The following is a 26,249-nucleotide window of genomic DNA, read 5'->3' as shown; positions in this document are numbered from 1 at the left end:
ACGAATGACCGGATGGTTGCTTTGTTGCTGCAGAAAGTGTATTTTCTTGTGCTCTTTGTGCAGTCCCTCAGATGTTACCCAAGGTTCAAGGTAGACCAGGAGTATTTTCAGTTTGCTGTGCTCCCTTATGGCCTTACAGGTGCCCTATGTATGTACACAAAAGTAATAGCATCTGCCCCTCTTTGAAGGTTTGAAGGTTGAGGGATACCATATTTCCCTTCCCTTGGCGATAGACTGTTGGTCATAGACCATCTCCAGACCACAGTGAACCTTTTTGTCATCTTTAGGGTTCTCGATCAGCTGGCTGAACTCGCACTTGCCTCCTTCACAAAGGCTTCCTTTTATCTGAGCTCTTTTGGACTCAATGCTGGTCTGTGCATTTTAACTCTCACAACAAGTCCCGTGCAATTGGGCTATAATCCCGATGTTTAAACCTTTGTTTTGGATATCAGTGAGAGAAGTTCTGAGGCTTCTTGGTCTGCTGGCCTCATGCAGCCTGGCTGCCTGGTGGCATTTGCGGATTCTAAAGTGGGATCTGAGGTCTCGGCGGGCCCAGCACCAAGGAAACCTGTTGGACAACATGAGGAGGCTGCAAACTATGTATAGTGGTGAAACCTGACAAGCCGCAGGTCTCTTTTCCTTCCCCACCCAAAGCTGACAATAGTGACAGATGCTTCTAGTGGGCTGGGGAGGAGGGGGGGCAGAGGAAGATGTTAATCTGGGAGAAGTGGACATCAGAGAAGTCTGGTTCCACATCAGTCTGTTGGAGTTGGTGATCATCTGTCCGGCCTTCAAGGTAAGGCCAGTACGGTTTTTCATGATACTGCCACTGCCTGGGTCTATTGCTATGAGTCACTCCACCTCTGTATCTGGCTGTAGATTCAGGGTATCTTTGATCGTGAACTACCTAGCAGAATAGTTAAATGCCAGTGCAGATGAACTCAGTCAAAAACACCTAGCGGATCACAAATGGCGGTTGCATCCGAAGTGGCTTCTTTCAACTGTGGGAGATCCCTGGCTGGATGTTTTCGCCATTTCCAGGAACACGCAGTGTCAAATATTTTGTGATGGAGTTCCAAAGAATGCAGTGTTTGTGCTAAAGTGAAGCACGGGACTCCTGTACTTCCTTTCTTGCCCCCATTTCTGAAGAAGATTAGTAATGATCAGGCCCAATTAATTCTAGAGGGTCTGAATAAATCCAGTAGAATGTGCTACCCAGAACTTCTGAGCTGGCTACAGCTTCACAAGGATCTTTTTTCGAAGCAGCGAGTCCAGGTTTTGTACCCCAGCCTAAGCAATCTACACCTCATGAGTGGAGATTAAGTGGCTGCAGTTGACTGCATTCCATCTACCTCCTGAGGTTGTGGAGGTAATCCTCGCAGCCAGGTATCTCTACACAAAATCTATTTACGCAGGGCACTAGGACATATTTATTTGCTGGTTTGGAGCCCACAACACAGAGCCCCTACAAGGCAATCTGTCGGATTTTTGGCCTGGCAAGGTCTTGCAGCGAGCACCATAAAAGGTTATACATCGGTCCTTTCAACCTTTTTTGCGTTTGCTGGACCAACCGTCCTTATTTAAATGACCCATGGTGATGCTGTTCATTAAAGGTTTGGTACACGTGTTCCCTCCCAAACTGCTTGTGATACCACAGTGGGGTCTTAATTTGATTCTCATGTTCCTCATGTGTTTCCGCTACGAGTCAATGCTCAGATGCATCTTCTGAGGCTAAAAACCATCTTCCTCTTCGTACTCAATTAAACTCGTCTCATGAGGGTGCTCCAGGCTCTTTCTATGCAGCCAACCTACACCACCTTTTTCCAGACAAATTGCGCCTTTCTTGACTAAAGTTTTTGCGCCTTTTTACGTTTGACAATCCATCACCCTCCCAACATTCTTTGCCCCGTCTCACCCATCGAAAGAGAAGAGACACCGTCGGCTTAAGCTTTTCTATTGTTTGCACTACAGACTATCGGGTTGATGAACAGCGTTTTGTTGGGTTCTCTTGGGGGGAGGGGGGGGGGGCAAAGAAAGGTTAGATGGTGCTGAAAAGCACTTTGTCAAGTTGAATAGTCCTCTACATTTGGAACTGCTATGCACTGACCAAGAAGCAGCCTCCGGAAAGTCTGGGGGGGGGGTCAATCTACATGGGGCAAGTCTGCTTCCACTGCGTTGGCATGTAGAGTACCTGTTCTTGACACCTGCCAGGCTGCAATGAGCTAATCTGTGCACACATCCGCGAAACACCACTGCTTTCACGGTCTGCTCCTACAGGAAGGGCAATTTGCCCGTTCCGTCTTTCAGGACTTGTTTGACTAAGCATAGTCCACAGACCCTCCACCTTAGGTATGTGCTGCGTTGTTCTCTATTCTAAAGGTGAGGAATCTGTGGTTAGAAATGTCAATTAGAACACGTTACTTACCTTTAAAGCTCTTTTTGGTGGACACACTTTCTGACCGCAGATTCCTCATGCTCCTCTCACCTCCCCGTTGTGTGGAGTGGTCTCCATTTGCTATCTTAAAGGTCCTAAATTAGAGATCTGCACACTGGTACCGAAAATTGTTTGTGCCCCACGCCCTAGGGTGAGGAAAGAGTCGATCAAGAAACTGAAGGCCTCGCCCTGGGTTGGCATCTGTATGCAGCTCTGCTATGACACTTCTGTCCTGGAGCAAGGGTGAATCGAAACCCTACAACGCCCCTTAGTGGCTTGCAGGAAGAGTGCTGTAAAAACTTTCCAATCCAGTCTGGTGCCTGTGGAGTATTCTGGAGATGAGAAATCTGCGGTTAAATAGATTATCCACCAGTAAGAGAGTTACCAAACGTAAGTAACCTGTTTGTTTGCAGTGATCACATGAAATGCTCTATTCTGCCTTCTGATGTTGCTTTGAAAAATGAAGAAACTGGTCCTGGGAAGCTTGATTCCGGTCCAGGGAAGACATGGCTTGGCAGTTCGGGCTGGACTGTTCCCATGAGGCACAGGGTCAGACTGATTTGCATATGGCCATGTCTGAACTGGGGTGGCGGAGTGAGCTAAAGAACGGTGATGGTTTAAACCCAGATCAGTTGACTGGGGTGAGTGTTTGTATTGTCAACGCTCCGTCCATCGCCACCTTTGGTTTTACTCAGTAAAATAGTACATACTCACAGAGGAAACATGATCTCCATATACTTCTTACTGAAGGAAGGAGGCACGCATTCCCTTTTATTGACCAGCTAGACTCAAAAGATTTTGCAGAGGGCTTACTCTTGTCACTTTCGCCTCTTGACAAAACACCTGCCAGATTTGACCAGAGACTTTGCAGATCTTTGAAGCAGAGCCCATCAGGAACCACTGGAATTGCAGATCAAAACAAAAATCCTTCATCACTTCTTTTACATGTGGGGGAACAGCATATAGACCTACTCATAACAACACAAATGCCAACATTCTACCTCTGGTTGCCCACACCCTCAAGGGAAAGTCTTGTACATAGACTGGTTTGATTTATTTACATAACCTCTCCCCACTTCTACTGCCTTATGTCATTCGCCAGATGCAGCAGACCTACCCATGATATTTATTCTAATTGTGCTAGCTGGGATCATAGTACTACCAGTGTTGTAAATGTCCATACGTTTGTGTTAAAGGGTATATCTCGTGCATAACTTGTTAAACCATCAATGATGCAGTGTTTTGTATCAACATTCTCTATCTCTGAATCAAACGGTTTAGCAATTGAGGCATTTTAGACTTGGCATCTTTGCCATAGTTTTCCCCTGACTTCTTGCCTCTACCTCCTGTATTTTTGATGCTGTGCTATATTTTGTTTTTGCTGGCTTGGGTGCTTTGGGCACTTTGCCCCTGCTGATCAGGGTCAAAGTGCAAGTGCTCCCTGTGTAAATTGTTATTACAATTGGTTCTCCCTGATTGGCATAGTTGATTTACTTCTAAGTCCCTTGTAAAGTGCACTGAGTGTGCCAGGACCTGTAAATTAAATGGTACTAGTGGGCATGCAGCACTGATTGTGCCACCCACGAGTAGCACTGAAAAGGTATCTCAGACCTGCCACTGCAGTGTATGTGTGCAGTTTTAAAACTGCCATGCCGACCTGGCATGTGCACTCGCTTGCCAGGCCCTAACCTTCCCTTTTCTTACATGTAAGGCACACCTGTGGTAGACCCAAGGTACCCCCCTGGGCAAGGTGAAATAAATGTGAAAGGTAGGGCATGTACTGGCTTGTTTGACATGTCCTGATAGTGAAACACTGCCAATTTTGTTTTTCACTATTGAAAAGCTATCTGTCCCATAGGATAGAATGGGAAATAAGTTGTAACATCTTACAAGTATAACTTCCCATTGGGACAAGATGGAGAAATAAAGTTTAGGCCCTCTGAACTCAAAATTCAATAACACATCTTTTAGTAAAGACGGTCTTTGTTTTTTAAATTGTGGGTTTGAAAATGCCTCTTTTGGAAAGTAGGTGTTTTCTTGCTTAACCATTTTGTGTGGCTCTGCCTGTTTGTGGATTGGCTGGTTTTGGAGTGACAGGGGCTGGGGATGTGCATTCACTGTAGACAGCCACTGGGAGTGAGGGGGTGTGCCTGGCCCTTCCTGGATGACTCAGAACTGAGCTGAATAGGTCTTGGCTGCATTTAGAGTAGTGGGAGGAGTTTTTCTTGCTCCTGAATAGGGCCTGTCTCTTGCACAATGCTGTCTCCACCCCCATGCTCATACTGCAGCAGTGAGGACAGAACTGGTTTGGACTGGGCTCAGAGACTCTTGCACAAAGAACAAATACACAATGGTATATTAGTAGTGGACCTTAACCACTTGGATGCTAAGGCCCTGGTACCACTTCAATGTCATTTCCATTGAAATCAATGGAAACTCCATGACGAGTTACCCTTGTCATTAGCATCCATGGGGTTAAACCCCAGAACTTTAGATCACTTCTGGAGTCAAGAGGTACCTTTCCATGGAGGAGAGCTGTGAGGAGGAGCACTACCCCTTTGCTGTGTGGGGTTAGCCTGCAGTTGCTGCTTCTGCCCAGGTGAGGAAAAAGCCTGGAACTTTTCTGTGAACCAGTTTGGAGAAGAATCGCCAAGGCCCTGTGTGTGCTGGCCTCAAGTTCACTTTTGGGCCTCTGGAGGTTGTTCCAGCTGTTGGGTGCTTTAAGCAACCTAAGAGAAGTAAGAAACCTGCCTACGATGCAGTCACCAACGCCGCTGTGATGCCGCGATCTACACCAATGCCAGGGGCACCGCCCATGAAGTGCGCGACGTATCTCCTAGCCTGCACCGCAGCTTCGATGACTGTCAATGCCTGCTGCTATTGGCATTTCCCGACGCCAGCGCTCACACCGACTCCGCCATCGCCACCACCTGCATCCTGTTATCGGGGCACCGATAACTGCCATGGCCGACTCCACAAACTCGCGGACTTCACACCGTCACCGGTACCGACCCCTCAGTGCCAATGCAACCGACTTCCCCAGTCCTGGACTCGACACATCGCCTCCTTGCAAACATGACACCTCGCCTCCCCCGTGGCAGCCAGGCACTCTACCTCGACACCGACACCTCACCTCTATGCATATTCATATACTTTGTTTCCAAAGTACTGTTTGTTCGGGGTCCATGTGATTATGTGCCCCTCGCTGTCGGTGCCATACTTTGGATTTATTGCTGTCACAACGTAATATCCCCAGGTGGAGCTATTTGTTTTCTACAAGCTTAATTTTTGCAATACCTGTTGGGTTTTTGTTGTTTTGGTCTTGTTGAGTTTAGACAAAGATACTCTATTTTTCTATACTGGTGTGGTGTCCATTTGTGGTGTTATCACTGTGTTAGTGTGTTTTGAGTACAAATACTGTACACGTTGCTCTTGAAATAAGTCTGTCTGCTCGTTCCGAGCTACCAAGTGGGTCAGCAGGGGTTATCTAAAGTGCGTATCCCACTTATCCTGACTAGAAGCAAGGATCCCTGTTTGGACAAAGGTACCTATTCTGACAACTAGAGACCCCCATTTCTAACATTGGTGGTCAGCGGTGAGGATTTGAACTTGTATTTGTTCTTGACCCACAGTGATTGGTGTACATCACTAGTTTAGTGCAGACCACTACGCAACCACATACTGTGTTTTATTTTTGGTTCTATTTTTGATCTGACCCTTGAAGTATCCACACACCATGTCTATAAATGGTAAACCAGCAGAGGTTCCTTGAAGGTCGTATATCCGTCCATGCTTGTTGACTGCTTGGCAATGACCTGGAGAGCTCCCCTTGGAAGGAGGTGGAGCGCCAGGCTCATTTAAAGATGTTGGGTCTGCCTGAGTGGACCTGTGTGATCTGGAGCCTGAAACTGTGGCCCAGGTGCCTGCCAGAACTAGAAGGGGCAAGGGGCGTGGGAAACCTGCCCCCGAAGTTCCCACTGTCCAGGAGGAGGCAGACCCTGAGGGGGGGATGCCCTGGAACCTACAAGGGAACAAGTGAACAAACTGGGAGGACAGCCTGATAAACAGCTAATAGGGTTTTGAAGAACTTTCAGATGATGGCGCTCTACCTAAAGTGTACGTTACACTGTGTGGGGAAAAAGAGTTCAATTGTGTGGTGCGTTAAGGGCGAACGGAATGACCCTAAAACCGTTCATCAGACAATCCAAAGATTACCATAAACTGTAAAACAGCAAAGCTCTCGCAACCACAGAAACAGTGTGACACATGAATTTTACAAGTAGTAATACAATAGCAGAAAGCAGCAGATCTCTATATCCAAGTTCTTTTTCAAAGGATGTTTAATTGGATCCACAATCAGCCGACACGTGTTTCATCGTGTTAAAGTGGAGTCAACACGACTCTTCAGGGCTGGTAAAGAGACCTAGGCACCTACAGTTTGATGCCCAACTGAATATGGGTCGTTAAAAGATATCCTGTAAAGAATATTGACAGGTATGTCAATATGTTCAATATGCGGAAAACCCCAGTTCCGGGTCTAAAGCTGTCTATCACACAGCTTAGTGGTTATATTTAGAAAATGTTGCTCGTTTACTCCTAAATTGAAACTAAACACGTGTGGGTGTCTAGCCGTACCGGGAGGGGATCCGAAATCTCAAGTTTCCAAACATTAGTTCCTGGTTAGCGATCTCCACAAATTAAGCGGACTGTAACTCGGTATCCCTCCTCTGTGTGTTCCCGGTCGCCGTGTTCCAAAGACGGCCTGAGCTGCATTGGCAGCAGGAAGGAGGCCCCTCCAGGGAGAAGTTTTTCAAGACACAGCTGGAGTGCCCCACTCTTGTTGGTTTGTGGCAGCAGGCTGCAGACCAGGCAGCAGGTGGTCAGTCTGGATCACATCTGATTTATTGGGAGAATGGTCTCCTATATAGTGAGCCTAAGGTTGCTGAGCCTGGGGCAGCCTGTGTGCTACAGGACCTTCCTACTGGGTCTGGCTAATGATGTGCCTTTGGCAGGACATTTGGGGTGCGACAAGACCTATTGCAGGCTTGTCACCCACTTTTACTGGGCCTAAATCTAAAGGCATGTGTGCACACATTGTAGATCTGGTCAGACTTGCGAGGCGAATGGCAAAAGTGGAGCTAAGTGTAAGGCTCTCCTCCAACCCTTTCCTGTAGTGAGCACTGCTTTCGAGCGGGTGGGCATTGACATTGTGGGCCACTGGAACCCAAGACAGCCTTAAGCAACAAGTTTATCTTGGTATTGGTGGACCATGCCACCCAGGAGCTGTCCCTCTCAGGACAATCACGGCCCCTGTAGTGAGCCATGCATTGATGGGAATCTTCTCCCTTGTGGGGTTCCTCAGAGAGGTGGTCTCTGACCGTGGTAACAACTTCATATCTATGTATATGAAGTAATTGTGGGAGGAGTGCGGTGTAATTTACAAATTCACCACTCCTTACCATTTCCAAGGAAATAAGTTGGTTGAAAGATTCTACTGAACCCTGAAAGGCTTGATGAAGGGTCTTTCAGAACACATGAGACATAAGTGGGAACTCTTCCTGCTATGCCTGTTTGCATACAGGGAGGTACCGCAGAAATCCGTTGGGTTCAGTACCTTTGAATTACTGTATGGGCACCCTGTGAGAGAACCTCTGAGTCTGGTAAAGGAGGCCTGGGAGAAAGCTCCTGGTAAGACCCCCCAAGATGTGTTCAGCTACATGTTGGCCTTTAGGAACCAGACTCTACGCTTCAGGAAAATCGCTCAGGCGAATCTGGAAGCCAGCCAGGAGTAGATGAAACAATGGTATGAGCAGAATACAACTCTGGTTGAGTTTCAGCCTGGCCAAAAAGTGTGGGTGATGGCACCAGTGGAGCCTTGCCCACTCCAACACAAGTAGACTGGTCCATTTGAGGTGGTGGAGCGCAAGAGTGAAGTGACCACTTGGTCAACTTGCAGACTCCCAGGAACCCTTCGAGGGTCCTGCATGTGAACCGCCTCAAACTTCACTTTGAGAGGTCTGAAGTGACAGTGCTCCTGGCGATACATGATTGAATGGAAGAGTAGAGTGAGCCTCTTCCTGACCTCCTGTCTGCCAAGGAACATGATGGGTCAGTGGATAGAGTGAACCTCTCTCCCACTCTGACCCCATAGCAGCATAGGGACTGTCGCCGGTGCTGGGACAATGTGCCTCCCTGTTCTCCTTGACTCCAGGGTAACCTCCAGTGCCCAAGCAGACTAATTTCTTAGTGGCCATGATGTTTTGTGCAGCAGCTCAGCAGACTTTTTTTGTTTTAGAAAAACAAACTATCAAAGCCAGAGTTTGTTTTTGTAAATTATACCATGAAACAATAAGAGTTTTCTATTAGGATGTGGAAGTATTCTTTTTTTTTCCTTTTGGTTATGAGTCATTATTTTTTGTATTTGGGAATGCCAACCTTTTACTGGCAGTCAAGAAGAAAAAGCACATCAGACCATCTGCTGTAAATTGGGCATAAGGTCTGATGTACGTCCACCATAAGCCCACATCTGTTGGGCCTTTCCATCAGAATGTGACCGGTCACTTGACTCTAAATAGAATGAGTGGACCATCAGTTTTTGCGGCAGTGCACTCCACCAATCTCTAAATCCTAGCCCGGAGTACCCTGTTAGAATGCTTGGTTGCTTTGTGGAAAAGTAAATTTTGCCATGTTCTGTGTCCCTACGTGTTCCCCATCTTATGCTATATGTGCATGATTAATATGCATATGTATTCCCCATGATCGATTAAAGACGCAATTACAGTTGTGTCCATCTCTAGTATGCCAGTTCCCAGTTTTCGTGAATACAACGAATATTAGGCCTATGTAAAGTTACGTTGCCACGTTTCTCAGTGTGCACGTTATTTCATTGTAAAGTCCCCATTTCTAGGCCTCAAAAGGGCCCGGACTCAGATTCAGCTCCTGTCTTCTGAACCCTCTCCGAGGAGCGATACAGCCCCCACCTGTATCCCTGACCCTTAGCTTACTTCATGCTTTACAGTGCCCGGCTCGGCCTGGCTCTGCCTGCCAGTCTGCCAAGAGTATGTTATGATTCTAGTTATCAGTCCAGCCCTCCTTCTCTGCATTCCTAAGCTACTGAATCGCATCAATAGTTTCAGTCATCGTCTAGCCTTTACGTCTCCATGTAAGAGAAATACTGTATTAATGGTCATTTAATATTCCTCAACACGCACTACATGTAGAATAATGCATGCACCAGTCTTAGAGTCTGTTAGCCTTTACCCTGATAACTTTTGGATTCTATCAACATGTTCTCTAAACATCAGATACTAGATAGTGTTTAGGTACATGTCGCTCTGACTTTCCAGACTATAGACTCCTCTTCTAGCGCAGAAGTCATAGCCCCCAGCTTCTCCCTAGTAACACGTCATTGTCAGTTTGCGCGCACCACTAGGTCAGAGGTCCCGGCTCCTTAGGTAGCCCCCTCCATGTTTCCGCCCCATTTATGACATATTCTGTTACGTTTACATCACATGTCTATGTATACGCCTCTTGTTACACCCACTTTATGCCTTATCTTTCGCGACTGCTACAGGCCCTGCCCACTGCTACGCCTATTGTATTGAATACCATGTATTTTGTTTAACTATATATACTTGTGCACTGTTATTAAAAAAAGCTAGCGCTAGCCATCCTATTCCCGTGCAGGTTGTCCTGTTCCTGTCCTTTATGCTGTATTAAACCTGCAAACTTCAGCTACCTCGAATCTTGACTCTTATTTATTGAGCTATCTGTTATTGTATATCTAGTCAAAAATAGAGGTATTATTTATTTATTTACCACATAATGGCGCCCGAATAGGGACCTGCCCTTTCCCCACGCGCCGGTGAAGCCACGCAAGCCCCCTGATCCTCTGCAGCCGTGACGGAACCATACCGTGCACGTGCAGATATTTCTGCTTCAAGTATCCCTCAGGCCCACGGAGGAGACGGAGGTTGCGGTCCAGCATCCAGACGAGGCGGTGGAGGAACGCGGCGAGTCCCGACCAGAGCCCAAGCCGAGAGTCCAAGGTCCGAGGTATCCGGAGGCCCACCCGTAACAGAAGTCCGAAGTTCGTCCGTCCGGCGTCGTAGCAGTCCAGTCCAGTCCGAGGCCTTCCGTTCTTGCTGCCCGGTGATTACCGTTGCTGGGGTAGTATCTAGACAGGGTCAATTGCATTGTCTCTGGTCCGTGGGTTTGGGTACACAGATCCAACACGAAGTATCCACTTAGGTGGATGCGGGTCCTGACGTGTCTCTTTAGGAGACCGGTAAGTTTCGTACTGTTTTAGCAGTGCATCTAGTTTCTGTTCTAATCTGTTCTGTTCTCGAGAAATTCATGTATGCTGTTTTTGGTATTCCAGGTAGTATTCTGTCCGAACTGTTATCTTAAATGTCATTCATGTATTTCAATGTCGTGGTATGAATGTGTTGTTCTTCAGTAATTATCGTGTTCATTGTGTATTGTATTGTGCCTAGACTCCAGCCCAGTCATGCCTTTATTTTCCAAGTTACGTCAGTTAAGAACTAGAAAAGGTCTGTTAGAAGAAGCAGTTCCTGTCCCGTCCAGGTCATTTTATGTATCATAAGCATGGCATAAGTGCCATATTATATCTAGATTTATGGGTGGAGTACACCAAACAGTTAGAAGAACAGTATAGATGGCCCGTATCGGGTACATGGGATGCCGAGTGCATCATGCGAGTAGAAGAGGCATTATGGAAAAAGAAAGCCAGACAGTCACAGAAAGATGCCATCGAGTTATGGCGCAAAGAATCTCATAAAAGAACCGAAAAAGATATCAGAAAGTCAGAATTAAGTAGAGAATCCTTAGAAAGAGCCCAAGAAAGGGAACTAATCGAAATAGGTGAACGAGTTAAAACCGAACAGTCAGACAGGCAGAGAAATGCCCTCATTAAGGGTATGTATCCTCTTCTTGCTGAGGGCTTGCCAAAAGCAACCCCGGAAGCACCATGTAATTTTCCGCCGCCATTAGTTCCGATTAAGCTACGTCACAAACCGACCGCAGCTGATATTTTTCTCTCGTCCTATTTGGACGACACAGTCCCAGAATATGCAAATCCTGTTCCGCCAGCTCCTGTAAATAATGTAATTCCTGCTCTTCCAGCCCCCGGGGCACCCGTTACAGTACCTGTTACGGTACCCCCGGTTCAGCCTACATTACAAGTACCCGCTACATCAGTCACTTTGCCAGCACGAAGAGTATCAGTCGACGATTCCAGTATAGGGGCCGCGGGAGGAGGTCCTCCTGGTACGCCGCCGCCAAATAGACGTCTAGGGGCAGTCGAGTTACATGAACGTGCATTACAGCGTACGCCCAAATATCAGTCCATTGCAGAGATCAGGCGAGCTCTTACTGAATGCTGTTATGATCCAGTCCCAGGCGAGGATAGTATGGTTATATATTCCGTGCGTATAAGACAGGTGTCCGAGTATTTGGTCACCCTACCGAATATGAAAGAAGATCTAGACAGAATGTATCGTTTCATTTGTACAGGACAAGATCCAGAAAGTATTGCTGAAGTCATGTCTCTCAGGAAATCTGAAATCCAGTTCATGTTATTGAAGTTTCTGATCAATTGTTTAATTAGGGAACAAGATTATCCGACTAAAGATTTGAACGAAATGAAAATTCTGACAAGGTGGAGTGATAATATAGCCGAAGGTAAGCACAAGACACTCAATAGTATAGAGAGTATGTACAAGAAAATACGTAAAGAAATAATAAGGTTACACGAACAACGCAAAGAAGCTCTAGGAAGCGAGAAAGAAAATGACTCTCCTACTGAAGAGGTAGACGACGAGAATCCCGCCAGAATAGCGTATGTAGGTAAATCTAGATTTCCAGACCGACATTTACGCCTAGAACACAAGAAAGTCTTTCATCTTCCAGCACCAGAACAAGGCTCTCTAGAACAAGTATTTCAAGCTACCGATCACATTCTGAAATCACGAATCGGTTATAGTGAGTTAAGTACCATGCATGAACAAGAACTAGCCCGATCAGCAGTCCGATGGATTACTGATTCTACCACTTTTCCAGACGAAATAGTGGCACAAATGTTTCTGAAACTGCCCCCAGCCGAGCAGCGACTGGTGGGTATGTACATGATCCAGCACCTCATTACACTGTATGAGGGTCAACATTCTGATCCAGGTCCGTTACATGATGTTCTGAACGAGTTACTCCAGTATAAATGGAAAGGTCTAGGTACCGATTTAATTAGTGTCATTCTAGAACAGCGCCACAAATATAGAACGTTTCTGAACCCGCATTTTGTTCATGTCTCACCTCCAGAAAGTAAACCGTTTTATATAGACAGACAGCATCCGTTACGAGAAGTACACCCAGTTAGGACAGAGGGTGGTGAAATGCAACGAGTATTTGTTTACACCCCAGTTACCAAGATGCAACTCTTAGAAATGAAGAAGTTAATTCCCTGTCACGACAAAGATCCAGCAGGGTTCCACCGAGAATTAAAAGACATGCTCCGTATGGGAGAATACACGTATCCAGATATTATTAAAATGCTAAAAGTCCTGTTGCCCGCAGGGGTATACGAAAAACTTAAGGAAAAAGATTGGGAGGTGGGAGAGAAAAAGATCGATTGGACAGCTCTAGAAGCTGAAGATAAGATACGAGTACCAGGTACCGGTCTTGGAGATAAATGTAAAGAATTACCAGAATTATTGATACAGGTTTTGCCTAGGTTATTAGCCACTAAAAAGGAAGACTGGGATGCAATCTCAGCCTGTAAACAGAAACAAGACGAAGATACTAGTGATTTTTATTCCAGATTCGAGAAATGTTTTATAATAAACAGTGGTTTAAAGACGAGTAGTGAGTCATACCCTCATCTTTTTGTTACTAAATTAGTCGAGAATTCAAGTCCACAAGTTAAGAATCGAGTTTTGAAAGTCGAAAGTACATGGCAAGCTAGTACTCCGTCCCAGATGTTACAGATGCTCCAGTACCACCAGAATAGAATCAGAGAAGAGCAAGAACACGAGAGAAGACGTATGAAAGACACGAAAATGAAAGTACTAGTTGCACAATCTGTTCCACAAGACAGTCAGAAGAGGGGTACGAATCAAGCCAGTCATCCTGCAGTTCCTGTTAAAGGGACCTGCAATTATTGTAAACAACCAGGTCATTTTATAAACGAATGTGCAGTTCTGAAACACAACATAGCCACTGGTAAGACTAAAGAAAGACCACGTCCGCCTAGACAAGAGCAAGTTTCACAGACTTCTCAGTCACCACAGAATGCACCACAGACAGTTACAGTACCGCAGCCTATAGCTGCAACACAGCATGTTACACAGCAGATGTACCAGTATGCACAGTCCGAGTATCCAGAGTATCAAGCATATTCATGAAACAGCCTAGAGAGGGAGGTAGGCTTGCCTCTCATCGAGATTCCTGTAGATCAAGAAGGTCCCTATGTTCACAGTCAAGTATTAGGGAAAGACAGAAAGTTTTTGATTGATACAGGGGCAAGTAGGACTACTATCAGTCATGACGAGGTTCCAGGGGCTCCGCTCTCAGGCTCTAGAAATGTTTCCCTTGGATTTTCAGGAAAGCCTATTGTAAACGAGATATCAAAGCCAGTTACTCTAGAAGTTGGTCCATTGTCCCGAACTACTGATCTATTGCTTACGAAGTCATGTCCAGAAAATTTGTTAGGCATTAAGACATTGAAAGAATTAGGTGCAGTCATATGTTGTTCCCCAGAGGGAATACGTTTGTTTTTGCGTGACTTTAAGGGTCACTATGTATTACGAGATTTTGATCCGAGATTGTCTAATGTTCCGCAGCATCTATGGGCACAAGGTCCAACTGATGTTGGTTTTATGCAAATCACACCCCATCGTGTGACTCTCAAGCGAGGTATAGTCCTACCACGAATCAGACAGTACAGATTGCCACCTGAGGCTGTAGCAGCCTTATCCAAAATTATTGACGAGCTCATTGCTCAAGGAGTAGTTGTAGAAACTGACTCCAATGTATGTAATTCTCCTATCATTCCAGTCATGAAACGTACTGATCCAAATGCACCTCCAGTATATCGATTAGTGATTGACCTTCGAGAACTTAATAAATGTATCATTCCCCAGTACCCAGTTGTTCCAGATATTTCTTCCCTATTGACAGCTATTGATTCTGAGGCAATATTTTTTACTGTAATCGACCTCAAGAATGCATTTTTCAGTGTTCCAATTTATCCAGATAGCCAGTACCTTTTCGGTTTTTGTTTAAATGGAAGGAGCTATAAATTCACACGAGCTCCTCAAGGTTTCACAGAAAGTCCTAGCATTTACAGTCAAGCGCTTAAGAGACAACTAGACAATATTCACATGCCAGCTGACACTGCCCTGCTCCAGTATGTCGATGATCTACTGATCACGGCCCGTTCTGAACGTGCCTGCGAGCGAGCGTCACTTACAGTTCTGTATTTCCTAGCCGAGATGGGGCACAAGGTGTCCCCTTCGAAGCTTCAGTTCTGTGTCCAGCAAGTGATCTACTTAGGCCACTTACTGTCCAAGTGGGGTAGGCAGTTGACACCCGATCGCATCCAGTTAATAGCGAGTCTTCCACAGCCCAGGACACAGAAGGAGGTACGTGCTTTTATCGGCCTTACTTCTTACTGCAGACAATGGATTCCTCAGTATGCATTTCTAGCCAAGCCACTGATACAGTTAACGACACAGGAGGCAGCCGTATCGACTGTCCTCCCTTGGACATCTGAACATACACTTAGTTTTAATGAATTGAAGAAAGCTTTATGCCAAGCACCTGTTCTAGCTACACCGAACTACAGTAAGCCTTTTACACTTTTTGTCACAGAACGTGATGGTACAGCATTATCTGTTCTCACACAAGATCAAGCCGGACAATACAAGCCCTGTGCTTATTTTTCGAGCACACTAGATCCAGTAGCCCAGGCGTTGCCTGCGTGCCTCAAGTCAGTTGCAGCCACAGCACTAGCTATCGGACAAAGTGATTCCATAGTATTAGGACACTCCTTGACCGTACAAGTTCCACACTCCGTGGAAGTTCTTTTAAACCGAACACAGACTCAGCACTTGACAATTGCACGTTTGACAGGTTATGAACTGACACTGTTCCAGCCACACATAGAAATCAGACGCTGCAACGTTCTAAATCCTGCTACACTGTTACCGTCAGTTACTTCAAATCCTGCCACACATGACTGTGTGGAAGTAGTTAACACTATGACTAAGCCAAGACAAGATGTGACAGACATTGCCTTACCAGATCCCGACCTGACACTTTATGTGGATGGTTCATGTATGAGAACAAGTACAGGAGAACTAGTAGCCGCGTATGCAGTGACTACTGACACTGAAGTTATTGAAACACACCGTATTGACACCCTGTCTGCTCAAGCAGCAGAGCTAGTTGCTCTGACTCAAGCCTGCATACGTGCCAAGAACCTGAAAGTTAACATTTACACAGATTCACGCTACGCATTCGGAGTTGTACACGACTTTGGAGTGCTCTGGCAAGAGAGAGGTTTCATGACTTCTCATGGAACCAAGATTCAGCATGGTTTCCTCATTCAAGCTCTGTTAGATGCAATACATTTACCGACATCTATCGCTATCATGAAATGCAAAGCACACACGAAAGTTACAGACATTATTTCTCAAGGTAATGATCTAGCAGATCGAACAGCAAAGCTTACTGCTCAGACACCAGACATTCCAGTTAACAAGACACCGACATCCACTCCAGAACAGACTACATGTATGACAGTTAAGGACCCTACTCAAGATGTCATAGACATACAGTCACATGCTACTCCCGATGAAATCAAGAAATGGTCCGAACAAGGAGGGGTCCAGACAGATCAGGGATGGGTGACGAAGGGAAAAGCCACATGGTTTCTCCCCGACTCTATGGTTCAAGTCATTATTAATACCGCACATAGTCCAGCACACTTAGGAGAAAAAGCCATGTTAGACAGTATCCAGAACCTTTGGTTCAACAAGCATTTACGAGCTGCAGCCAAGCAGAAAGTCCGTACCTGTATGATATGTTGCCAGTTCAATCCAGGTAAAAGTGTCCCGGTGGAACAAGGTGGATTCCAGCCCCCTGACCACCCTTTTGAAGTCCTCCAGATGGATTATATTCAGATGGAGCGATGTCGAGGTTTCAAGTATGTCCTTGTAGTTGTATGCGCTTTGTCCAGGTGGACAGAGGCATATCCAGTTCCAGATTACACAGCCGCGACCACTGCCAAGCAGCTGGTTCGTGAATTTTTCCCTCGTTATGGACTCCCTAGGGTCGTGTATTCTGATAACGGCCAGCCATTCTCATCTGAACTCATGAAGCACGTGTCCCTTTTGTTAGGGTACCAGTGGAAGTTCCATTGTGTACGCCATCCAGAAGCAGCCGGTCTCGTAGAGAGACATAATCAAACCTTGAAAACCCGTATTGCCAAGATCTGTCAAGAAAAAGGTGTAGACTGGTTAGTTGCTCTGCCAGTTGCTTTGTTTTATATGCGCATGGTCGCACACTCCAGATCAGGTCTGTCCCCTTATGAGGTCGTATTCGGCCGCCCCCCGAACATGTGGGGTACACCTAGACCCCGAAGTATTACCGATGTTTCTAGTAATATGCTGACAGATTACCTAGCTTCCTTGATGTCTGCCCTACACTCTTGTCGTTCACAGGTTGCCGCTGCATTTCCCGACAATACTGAAGTCAAGCCACACGAGGTCCTTCCCGGCACCCTGGTTTTAATCCGGAATTTCGATCGTTCAAGTCCGCTGGAACCTCGCTGGAAGGAGCCGAAGTTAGTCCTTCTGACCACCCGTACGGCCGTGAAGTTGGAAGGCAGAAAAGGCTGGGTGCACCTGTCTCACGTCAAGAAATTTCATGGATTAAGAACTAAAACGTTTATTGACACTTCTACAGACACTTCCGAGTCTAAACATTGCCCTATTCTCAAGGACTGTCCCGCTATTGACTTTGACTCAAAGCCCTCCCTGTTAGAGAAAACTCCGCAGCAGGAGTATAAACAGAAGCTCCGGTCTAGTAAAATAAGTCAGCCAGTTTAATTGTCTAAGTCCCCCTCGGGTGAAACGGTTAGACAGGTATCTGACATGTATGAGATAGACCCCCATAGTGAGAGAGTTAGTCAAAACTCAATCCGATGTATCGTTTTTCTAAGTTTTATATTGTTTCTGAGTTTGATGGTTACCTGCACAAGTTATGCATTTCATTTATGTTTTCCAATTTCTCATGTAAATAAGTTTTCTAATGCTACAGTAGAGCACACATTTAGTGATCTGCCTCCTCACGAGCTATCCTATCGTCTTGCTATGAGAAATAACACGTTCATCAGAATGCTACACTATTCACACCAGACCAGCAATGCCACTAATTGTTGGGTGTGTGGTCGACTCCCCCCTTTCCAGACACCGAAGGGAGTTCTGCCACTCTTTCCTTATCCGTTTTCACATAATGGTTCATGTGGAGCATGGTCCACGTTAACGTCATCCTCAACAGATATGTCCCTTTTGAATAGTACATGTTTTCCAGACAAGCAAGGTCTCTCCCACAGAACAGGGTTAGATCTAGAGAATGAAGTTTATAATTTGGGTAATTATTCATCGAATTTTATGGTCCTGAATGTTCAGTCTGATCCTACTCCAGACTTACCTGCTATTTCAGTACTACCAGTCAAAGGCGAATTATGTGTCAGAAATAATGGTTCCGTACATATAGGACATAGTGATTGTACTACTATTGTCGAGTATAGTGACAGTGGGAAATCTATTTTCAAAGCTTCACGTCATTCTTATTTTGTTTGTGGTCAGACCGCATATGTTCGTCTGCCCCTCGATTGGGATGGAACCTGTTACATTGCCTTCCTACTGCCACCAGTTTTTCTAGCCCCATCTGATTATCATAGAAACACACATCTAGTACACATTAGACATAGAAGGGAGATCGAGTCCCCGATTGTCTATCAAACTGAAACTGCTCTAGAACAGTATACAGATTTCAATAAAGGATTCTTCTTCTTTATAGGCCCTATCCAGAATAGTAAGCTAATCCGTAGGTTAACCAGAACCCTTGAAGCAGTAGTGAATGAGACTGCCTCTGCCCAAGGTAACTTAATCGAAGAGCAATCTGCTATGAGATTTGTCGTGCTCCAAAATCGTCTCGTTCTTGACGTCATACTGGCCGATAGAGGAGGAGCATGTAGAGTCATCGGATCTAGTTGCTGCATTTTCATTCCTAATAACGCGCCGTCTGTTTATTCAGCTATAACCAGACTTCATAAAATTGCCCATCAGCTACACCAGAATCCAGGCACCTGGACATGGTCCGGTTGGTTCTGGAGTATAATTTCTGCCTGGGGATGGAAAGTATTGTCATTTCTAGGTATTGCAGTAGCGATCATATTCAGTTGCTGCCTCTGTATACAATGTGGCCCTGCGATTTGCGGCATTTGTGCTACCTCTTGTATTCCTAGTCCCAAGTCCCGTCCTAAGTCCCGTTCCAAGACAATTCGAGACGAGCAAATGATACTGTATGAAATGATAGATGGTATCATGAATATTGATGTTTCCTGATGGAAACGTAGTGACAAGGAGGGAATGTGGAAAAGTAAATTTTGCCATGTTCTGTGTCCCTACGTGTTCCCCATCTTATGCTATATGTGCATGATTAATATGCATATGTATTCCCCATGATCGATTAAAGACGCAATTACAGTTGTGTCCATCTCTAGTATGCCAGTTCCCAGTTTTCGTGAATACAACGAATATTAGGCCTATGTAAAGTTACGTTGCCACGTTTCTCAGTGTGCACGTTATTTCATTGTAAAGTCCCCATTTCTAGGCCTCAAAAGGGCCCGGACTCAGATTCAGCTCCTGTCTTCTGAACCCTCTCCGAGGAGCGATACAGCCCCCACCTGTATCCCTGACCCTTAGCTTACTTCATGCTTTACAGTGCCCGGCTCGGCCTGGCTCTGCCTGCCAGTCTGCCAAGAGTATGTTATGATTCTAGTTATCAGTCCAGCCCTCCTTCTCTGCATTCCTAAGCTACTGAATCGCATCAATAGTTTCAGTCATCGTCTAGCCTTTACGTCTCCATGTAAGAGAAATACTGTATTAATGGTCATTTAATATTCCTCAACACGCACTACATGTAGAATAATGCATGCACCAGTCTTAGAGTCTGTTAGCCTTTACCCTGATAACTTTTGGATTCTATCAACATGTTCTCTAAACATCAGATACTAGATAGTGTTTAGGTACATGTCGCTCTGACTTTCCAGACTATAGACTCCTCTTCTAGCGCAGAAGTCATAGCCCCCAGCTTCTCCCTAGTAACACGTCATTGTCAGTTTGCGCGCACCACTAGGTCAGAGGTCCCGGCTCCTTAGGTAGCCCCCTCCATGTTTCCGCCCCATTTATGACATATTCTGTTACGTTTACATCACATGTCTATGTATACGCCTCTTGTTACACCCACTTTATGCCTTATCTTTCGCGACTGCTACAGGCCCTGCCCACTGCTACGCCTATTGTATTGAATACCATGTATTTTGTTTAACTATATATACTTGTGCACTGTTATTAAAAAAAGCTAGCGCTAGCCATCCTATTCCCGTGCAGGTTGTCCTGTTCCTGTCCTTTCTGCTGTATTAAACCTGCAAACTCCAGCTACCTCGAATCTTGACTCTTATTTATTGAGCTATCTGTTATTGTATATCTAGTCAAAAATAGAGGTATTATTTATTTATTTACCACAGCTTATTTACCTGTTGCTGGGCAAGGTGGTATGGTAACCACTTACCAGGGAGGGTTTGCTCAGGAACTCACCTTAAAGACTCTAGTGTATCAGCATTATTGTAGTTGAACATAATCAGCCTATATATTTCTATGTAAGAAAACATCATGAGTGCCCTCTCATTTTGTTATGACAATTTGCTGCAGCAAAGTATCACTCGACTCTCCTAAGAGATAGCTTTGGATGATAGTAAGGCAGTATATCCTATAAAAATGAATTGGCAAATGTCATAAGTAGTTGATGTAACATAAGGAGGACATGAAGAGGTTGGGTGCTCATGGAGGTGAAAACCACAAAATCCAGGATGGAGGAGTAGAGTGAAATTACCTTTATGGACACTCTGTTAATCTAAGACTGTAGACTCTTTCACATTATCGATTTCCAGTCCAAACTCTAGATGGCATGGATACCCACAAGCTAATAATACGAAAGAGCAGAATTGGAGTACCAGAGTTACTACGAACTTAACTTTGACCTGTAGGATGACACTTACTTTGTAAGTGCGGTGACAATCGAGTTGGAGCTCATTCTTCAGAGGCATAGAGTTACTTCTTCCTCCAAAGTAAGCGCAAATGGCTGTTGACTTCAGTTCTGGGTTTCATGGCATGCCCAAAAGCTATACCCTATCTTCAATTAGAAAGTGAATTTGGGATGGATGCATTCTTCAAGTCACTAAATGTATCATTAAAGAAAGCAATGGCCAGAATCTTCCTTGAGGGTCCTGCGTGGTTGCCTCAATATATACTCCTGCCAGGCTGAGCAATACTTAGTCGATTTGATTGATTTCATTAGGAATCATTTTCTCAACTTGCACTGAATGGTTTCAGGGTGCTGGAAACAGAGTTATCATTACTTTGCCATGTTTATTCCTATGAATGACCAGTGTTAAATAGTAATTTACATTAAAGTGTATTCATGTCTTATTTGCAGCAAAGGATGATGGGAGCATTGCAGTTGCCTTGGGATATACTGCTCATCTTGTCTCAATGATATCCTTCTTCCTGCAAGTGCCACTCAGGTACCCCATTATTCACAAAGGCTCAAGATCTGCTATCAAAGATAATATTAATGATAAGCTGATGGAGAAAGAAAGAGAGTAAGTGCTTTCAGTATTGCCTCTTTGTCTATGAATATGCTTAAAAACAGATGGCCAGTTTGTTTTATTTAATTTTTTGAAAGAAAATACAATGTTTTAACTTTTCATTTGATACTCAATGCATTGGATAAACTGTCTTTACACATATATTATCTGGCTGAATTATACCACCAAGGAGTTCTGTGATCTGGGAAGCGTGTGATTCAGTGATGGACTTCTCTTGTTCCCTCTCTTTGTATTTGGTTTTCTATCCTTTTATCTCTGTCGTTAGACACTTGGCTATCATAACAAGCATTTGCAATGCAATAGGTCTCGCCTTTAGGCGAGTTTAAGCTATTGGCATAGTAAATGATAATGCCTTTTATTTATGTATTAAAAACAAAATTAAAAGGCATTGTCATTTGCAATGTCAATGGCTGAAACTCACGTAAATGTGAGACCTCTTGCATTGCAAATGCTTGTTTCTCTTTCCATTGCGCCATCTGCTAGTCTCCCTCCCCAATTGTACCAGTCTCTCTCCCGTGCTCTCCCTCTATTCTCTCCTCTCGTCCTCTGTCTGCTACTCTTATCGTCTTTCCTCCTGTCCCTTGTGCTCTTTTGTAGATGTTTTTGTATTCCTCCGGCTTTTGCCCACCACTCTCCTCATCTCTCCGTTATCACAGAAGTCTTTCTGTTTCTCCTGCTCTCTGGCCACCTCTCGTGTTCTTTTGCACCACATTCAAACCTCTCCCGCTGGTGTCCCATCTGCTGTACTCTTTCTCTCGCCCCTCGTATCCCTCTCATGCAATGCTGGGACCTCGGCAGCCCCTGCCGCCTCCCCAGCCCTTCTGCCTTACCTCACAGTGCCGGTCTGAGTTCGCCATGCTTGAAGGATAAAGAGGCTTCGAGGGGCTGGGGTGCCCCCTCCATGCCTGCAACCACTGGTCTCCAAGACAACAAGGACGCTGCTCCCTCTCCTTCCTCATTGCGTCTCTGAAAGCATGTGGAAAGGGCTGATGGGGGCAAATGGGAGAAGGAAAGGGCTGGGCAGAGGAGGGGGAGGGAATCTGGGGATGGGTGCGAGGAACGGAGCAGTGGGATGGAGGGCCGAGAGAGTCATGGAGGAGGGAGAAGGCATCATGGGAAGGGATGGGGTGCAGATAAGGGGGATATAGCTGTGGGGAGGATCAGAGATGGAGTAGTGGGGATAAGAAGGAAGTGGAGGAGAATCCGTTAATAGCGAATACAAACTCCTGCACCTATCAGCATCCAGAGACCCACAGACTTCCACCAGCCATCGCCGCGGCCCTGGGCGTACGGTGTGCATCCTTCTACCAGCGCCCTGGATTCATGGGGTGCCCCCAGCATTCAGAAGCACCGACAGCTGTCCACACCTGCATCTAGTCAGGCACAGCCTGCCGCTTTACTAGCAGCAATCATTTTGGACGTCGCTGGGTTAAATTCGCTTTGGTTGCTTTTGAGTTTTATTTAGTTGATTCAATAGTGTGTACACTATTGCGATTCACGAGTGTATACACTATTGCGTGCGGACATTGTCGGAGGGCTGCCACTACCTTGGAAAATGAACAAGGTAGACCTGTCTAGGAACATGATTACTGGGGCTTTTACCTGAAATGCGGAACTTTTCCTCATCAGGCTGGTTCAACTAGCTTGCTCGCCGAGAAACATAGCGAGGTTGTCTTCTGTTAATAATGAGAGGAAATACAGCGACAGCAGGATACCTGCTTCTTTACCCATCCTCTTGTGAAGATGCGCCTTAACTTCAGCTGCAAAAGTATGCAGACAATCACTGCTACATGACTGGCTTCACTGATTACATAAGAGTTTGAGATCGGCCCCAGTGGTGGTTCCCGAATGAATGCTCACAGCTGTGCTGTTTCACATCTGAGGCTGTGCCTTGGTGGAACTAGTCCGGCGTTGAAGCGACACATGCGCCGATCAGCCCCTTCTCTTACTCACCCAAATAAAGCAGTCTAGACAGGAAGCTGCGAGAGGAAAGAATAAATCAAGATAACGCTGGAGCCACCCGGGCGCGGCATTGTGTCAGGGGTTACCAGGGCAGAGAGCCGTACACGGGGAGCAAGTGCGGGTATAGTCAGAGCGAAGGGACACGTGTGGCTTTCTCATGCTCTGGTGGGAGGCCCATGGGCTGTGCATGGATATCAGTGTGCCACTGCCATGTGGCCGTGTAAACCTTGTCATCACTTTTGTTAGTCCGACAAAAGAGTGATGGCAACATATTGCAGCACATTAGCGTTCCCCCGAGAGAAGCAATATTTAACGGAGCGTGGGCACCCGGTATAAAATAAATAAATAAATGGAGCGCGGTGTCCCTAAAGTGGCCCTGCGCTCCAATGAAAAGTGAAAAATAATAAATAAATAGCATGCACACACCAGCACCCGCGCAGCCCAGTTCACTCACGGACTCACTGATTGAGGCCCGCCATGCTGATTCCACCACAGGCGCCAACCAACCATGGTGACAGCAGCACAGCACCTTCTGCATGACTTCGACAACCCTCAGATCCAATAAGTGCTGATCTGGGCCTGTGCCGCTCTCCAACCTTCAACTGCCTCCCGCTCGTTGCCAATGTTAAAGTAATTGAATCCACACAGGAGCAATATTTAACGGAGTGCAGGCATCCCGTATAAAATAAATAAATAAACTAAGCGCGGTGTCCCTAAAGTGGGCGCCGCGCTCCGTTGTAAAGTATAAAATAATAAATAAACAGCGTGCACGCCATGCTCTGATGTAAAGCAAAAATGTATAAATAACAAGCTGGAGTGACAATAAGTAAACAGCGTGCGCCGCGCTCCAGCCGGAATGACAAAAAAAAAGTACTCACCCTCTAATTAAAGGAGATAGTAACCAGTCTCAAGTAAAGCATCCACTCCCGGTGGGCGGGGTTAAAGTGGACAGGGTGGTAACCAGGAGGGACCAAAAAGCCTCCTTTTCAATCGTGAGCCAGCATTTAGCATGGCGGATGACGCCAGTGAATGAAAAAGATGGGCGGGGCTCTAACTCCGCTTCTGAAAGCTTCAGAGTCCGTATTGATTCCAAGACGTCCTTGCATGGAGAGTCCAGCGCATGCGCACCGCTAACGCCAGGCGAGACCTAAAAATAGAGGTAGGCTCGCCTTTCTTAGACAAGGCACTACTGATAGGAACTAGGCCACTCAGAACAAAGAACATTTCCCTCTGAGATGGTGACTGTGCTCTCTATTTTGGCGTGTGCTGAGTTCTGAGACCAAGAAAATCTATGTTCGGAGTTGTTTTACAGGAGGTTAGGATTCTTCTTGAAATTGTGATTGTGAAACATAGGGTTTTGCCTCCGTCCCTCTCCCACCCTTCCATCTAGCTTTCCCTTGGCCCATGAATTTGTTCAGAATTGATGCTCCAAACCTGCTAGTTAGTTTCACACTGTTTGTGTATGTAGGAACCCTGCTTTAAATTGTGAGAAGTCAATAAATACCACGATACAATTGTTAAAAATCTTACTTACACGCAATTTAATGTGTGCTTTTAACCATAGATTCCTCGCCTTTTGAGTATCCCCAGGCACCTGACTGGATTCAGAGAATTTTCTCAGCAATGTTCCCATTTGCTGATAGGTTGCGCTGTGTGGTTTCGCTATGACTTCATACTGCCCCAGAAGTGGTGGAGCCGAGCAGCATTTTAGCACCACCCTTACATGCTGACATAAGTTGCTTTCTTTCTATACCTAGATCCGCAGCGCTCTGCTACCAATTTTGGCAGTTTTCAGACGGCTTTCAAAATGTTAGAAAGTGTGCCAGGAGCAATGTCTCCCAAACAATGAGAGGATTCAAGCTGTGCCATGTCTGCAGGAAACAGAGGTTTGTCACAAAACCACACCTTTGGTGCTTGGACTCCAGGCATGCCTCAAAGTTGTGCAATAAATGCGCCTTCATCTACCCATCAAGGAGCAGGGGGTGAAGCTCTATAACCCTGAACAGAAGAGGTCATGAACTAAGGACCGAGCCCGCTGCAAGTCACAGGCCCTTCAACCATTGGCCCGACTGCTTCACCGTCATTCCCTTTCTCCACCTAATACAGTTTCTTCTCCTTCACCTACTCACTTCTTAACTTAAAAAAAAAAAAAGCTTTTTGATCATCCCGATGATGGCCATAACACTATGGTATTCTAACTTCTGTCTTGGACATCATCAACATATTAAATGAATAACAGTGAAGGTCCCTACCAGTTTTAATGCTTCTACTGTTACAGTGGTGCAGGTGTTGACATATTTTCATATATGTACTGGAGAAAAAAGGTTAAGTTGGTGCAAGATTCTGTAAATCAACCTTCATAAATCTGTTTCACAACCTTTCTTGCAAATCGGCCAACAACAGTTCTTCTGTCGTGGCAGAAATGTGTACTGAGGGCACTCGTTTACCCTTCTTTATAGTTGTTAAGCCAAGCCTTGATTAAGCAGTGACTACATTCATTGTGTAATCAGATAGGTGGGGACTCTTACTAATGTTGTACTCCTTGTCCTTCATTCAGAATATGAGTCAGTACCCCCACCATTAATTATATGTGCATTTACATGTGCCGCGTGGCTTGAAGCCACTCTTTTCACTAGTGTAACCATATTCACATTGCTTTCTATTCATTTAGTGAACAGTTCATAATAGTTATGTAAAAACCTTCTCATTTCGGTCTTGGTGAGCACCTAGCTTTAATATCTGGCTGCTCCGCCGTGCAACATGTTCACGTATCGTCATATGTAACACCCAGCTACTTAAGTTGCAGCAAATATGTTTGTCTATCTTATTGTTAACATTTAAAGTTAAAATACAATGTTGCCATTTTTGTGTCCTACAGAA

General features: G+C 45.5%; 1 protein-coding gene across 2 annotated transcripts in view; it reads left to right on the top strand.

Moving 5' to 3' along the window:
* UVRAG (UV radiation resistance associated) overlaps window positions 1–26,249 on the top strand; it is a 406,695-nt gene that overhangs the window by 276,823 nt on the left and 103,623 nt on the right. For both annotated transcript variants that reach the window (XM_078658530.1, XM_078658531.1), the window contains one exon: window positions 21,236–21,401. In XM_078658530.1, coding sequence (XP_078514656.1) covers window positions 21,236–21,401 — 166 coding nt within the window. The remainder of the gene's footprint in view (window positions 1–21,235; window positions 21,402–26,249) is intronic.

The sequence above is a fragment of the Lissotriton helveticus genome, chromosome 8 (assembly GCF_964261635.1).
Source record: "Lissotriton helveticus chromosome 8, aLisHel1.1, whole genome shotgun sequence".
Classification (NCBI taxonomy): Eukaryota; Metazoa; Chordata; class Amphibia; order Caudata; family Salamandridae; genus Lissotriton; species Lissotriton helveticus.
This window is presented reverse-complemented; position numbering and strand designations above follow the sequence as displayed.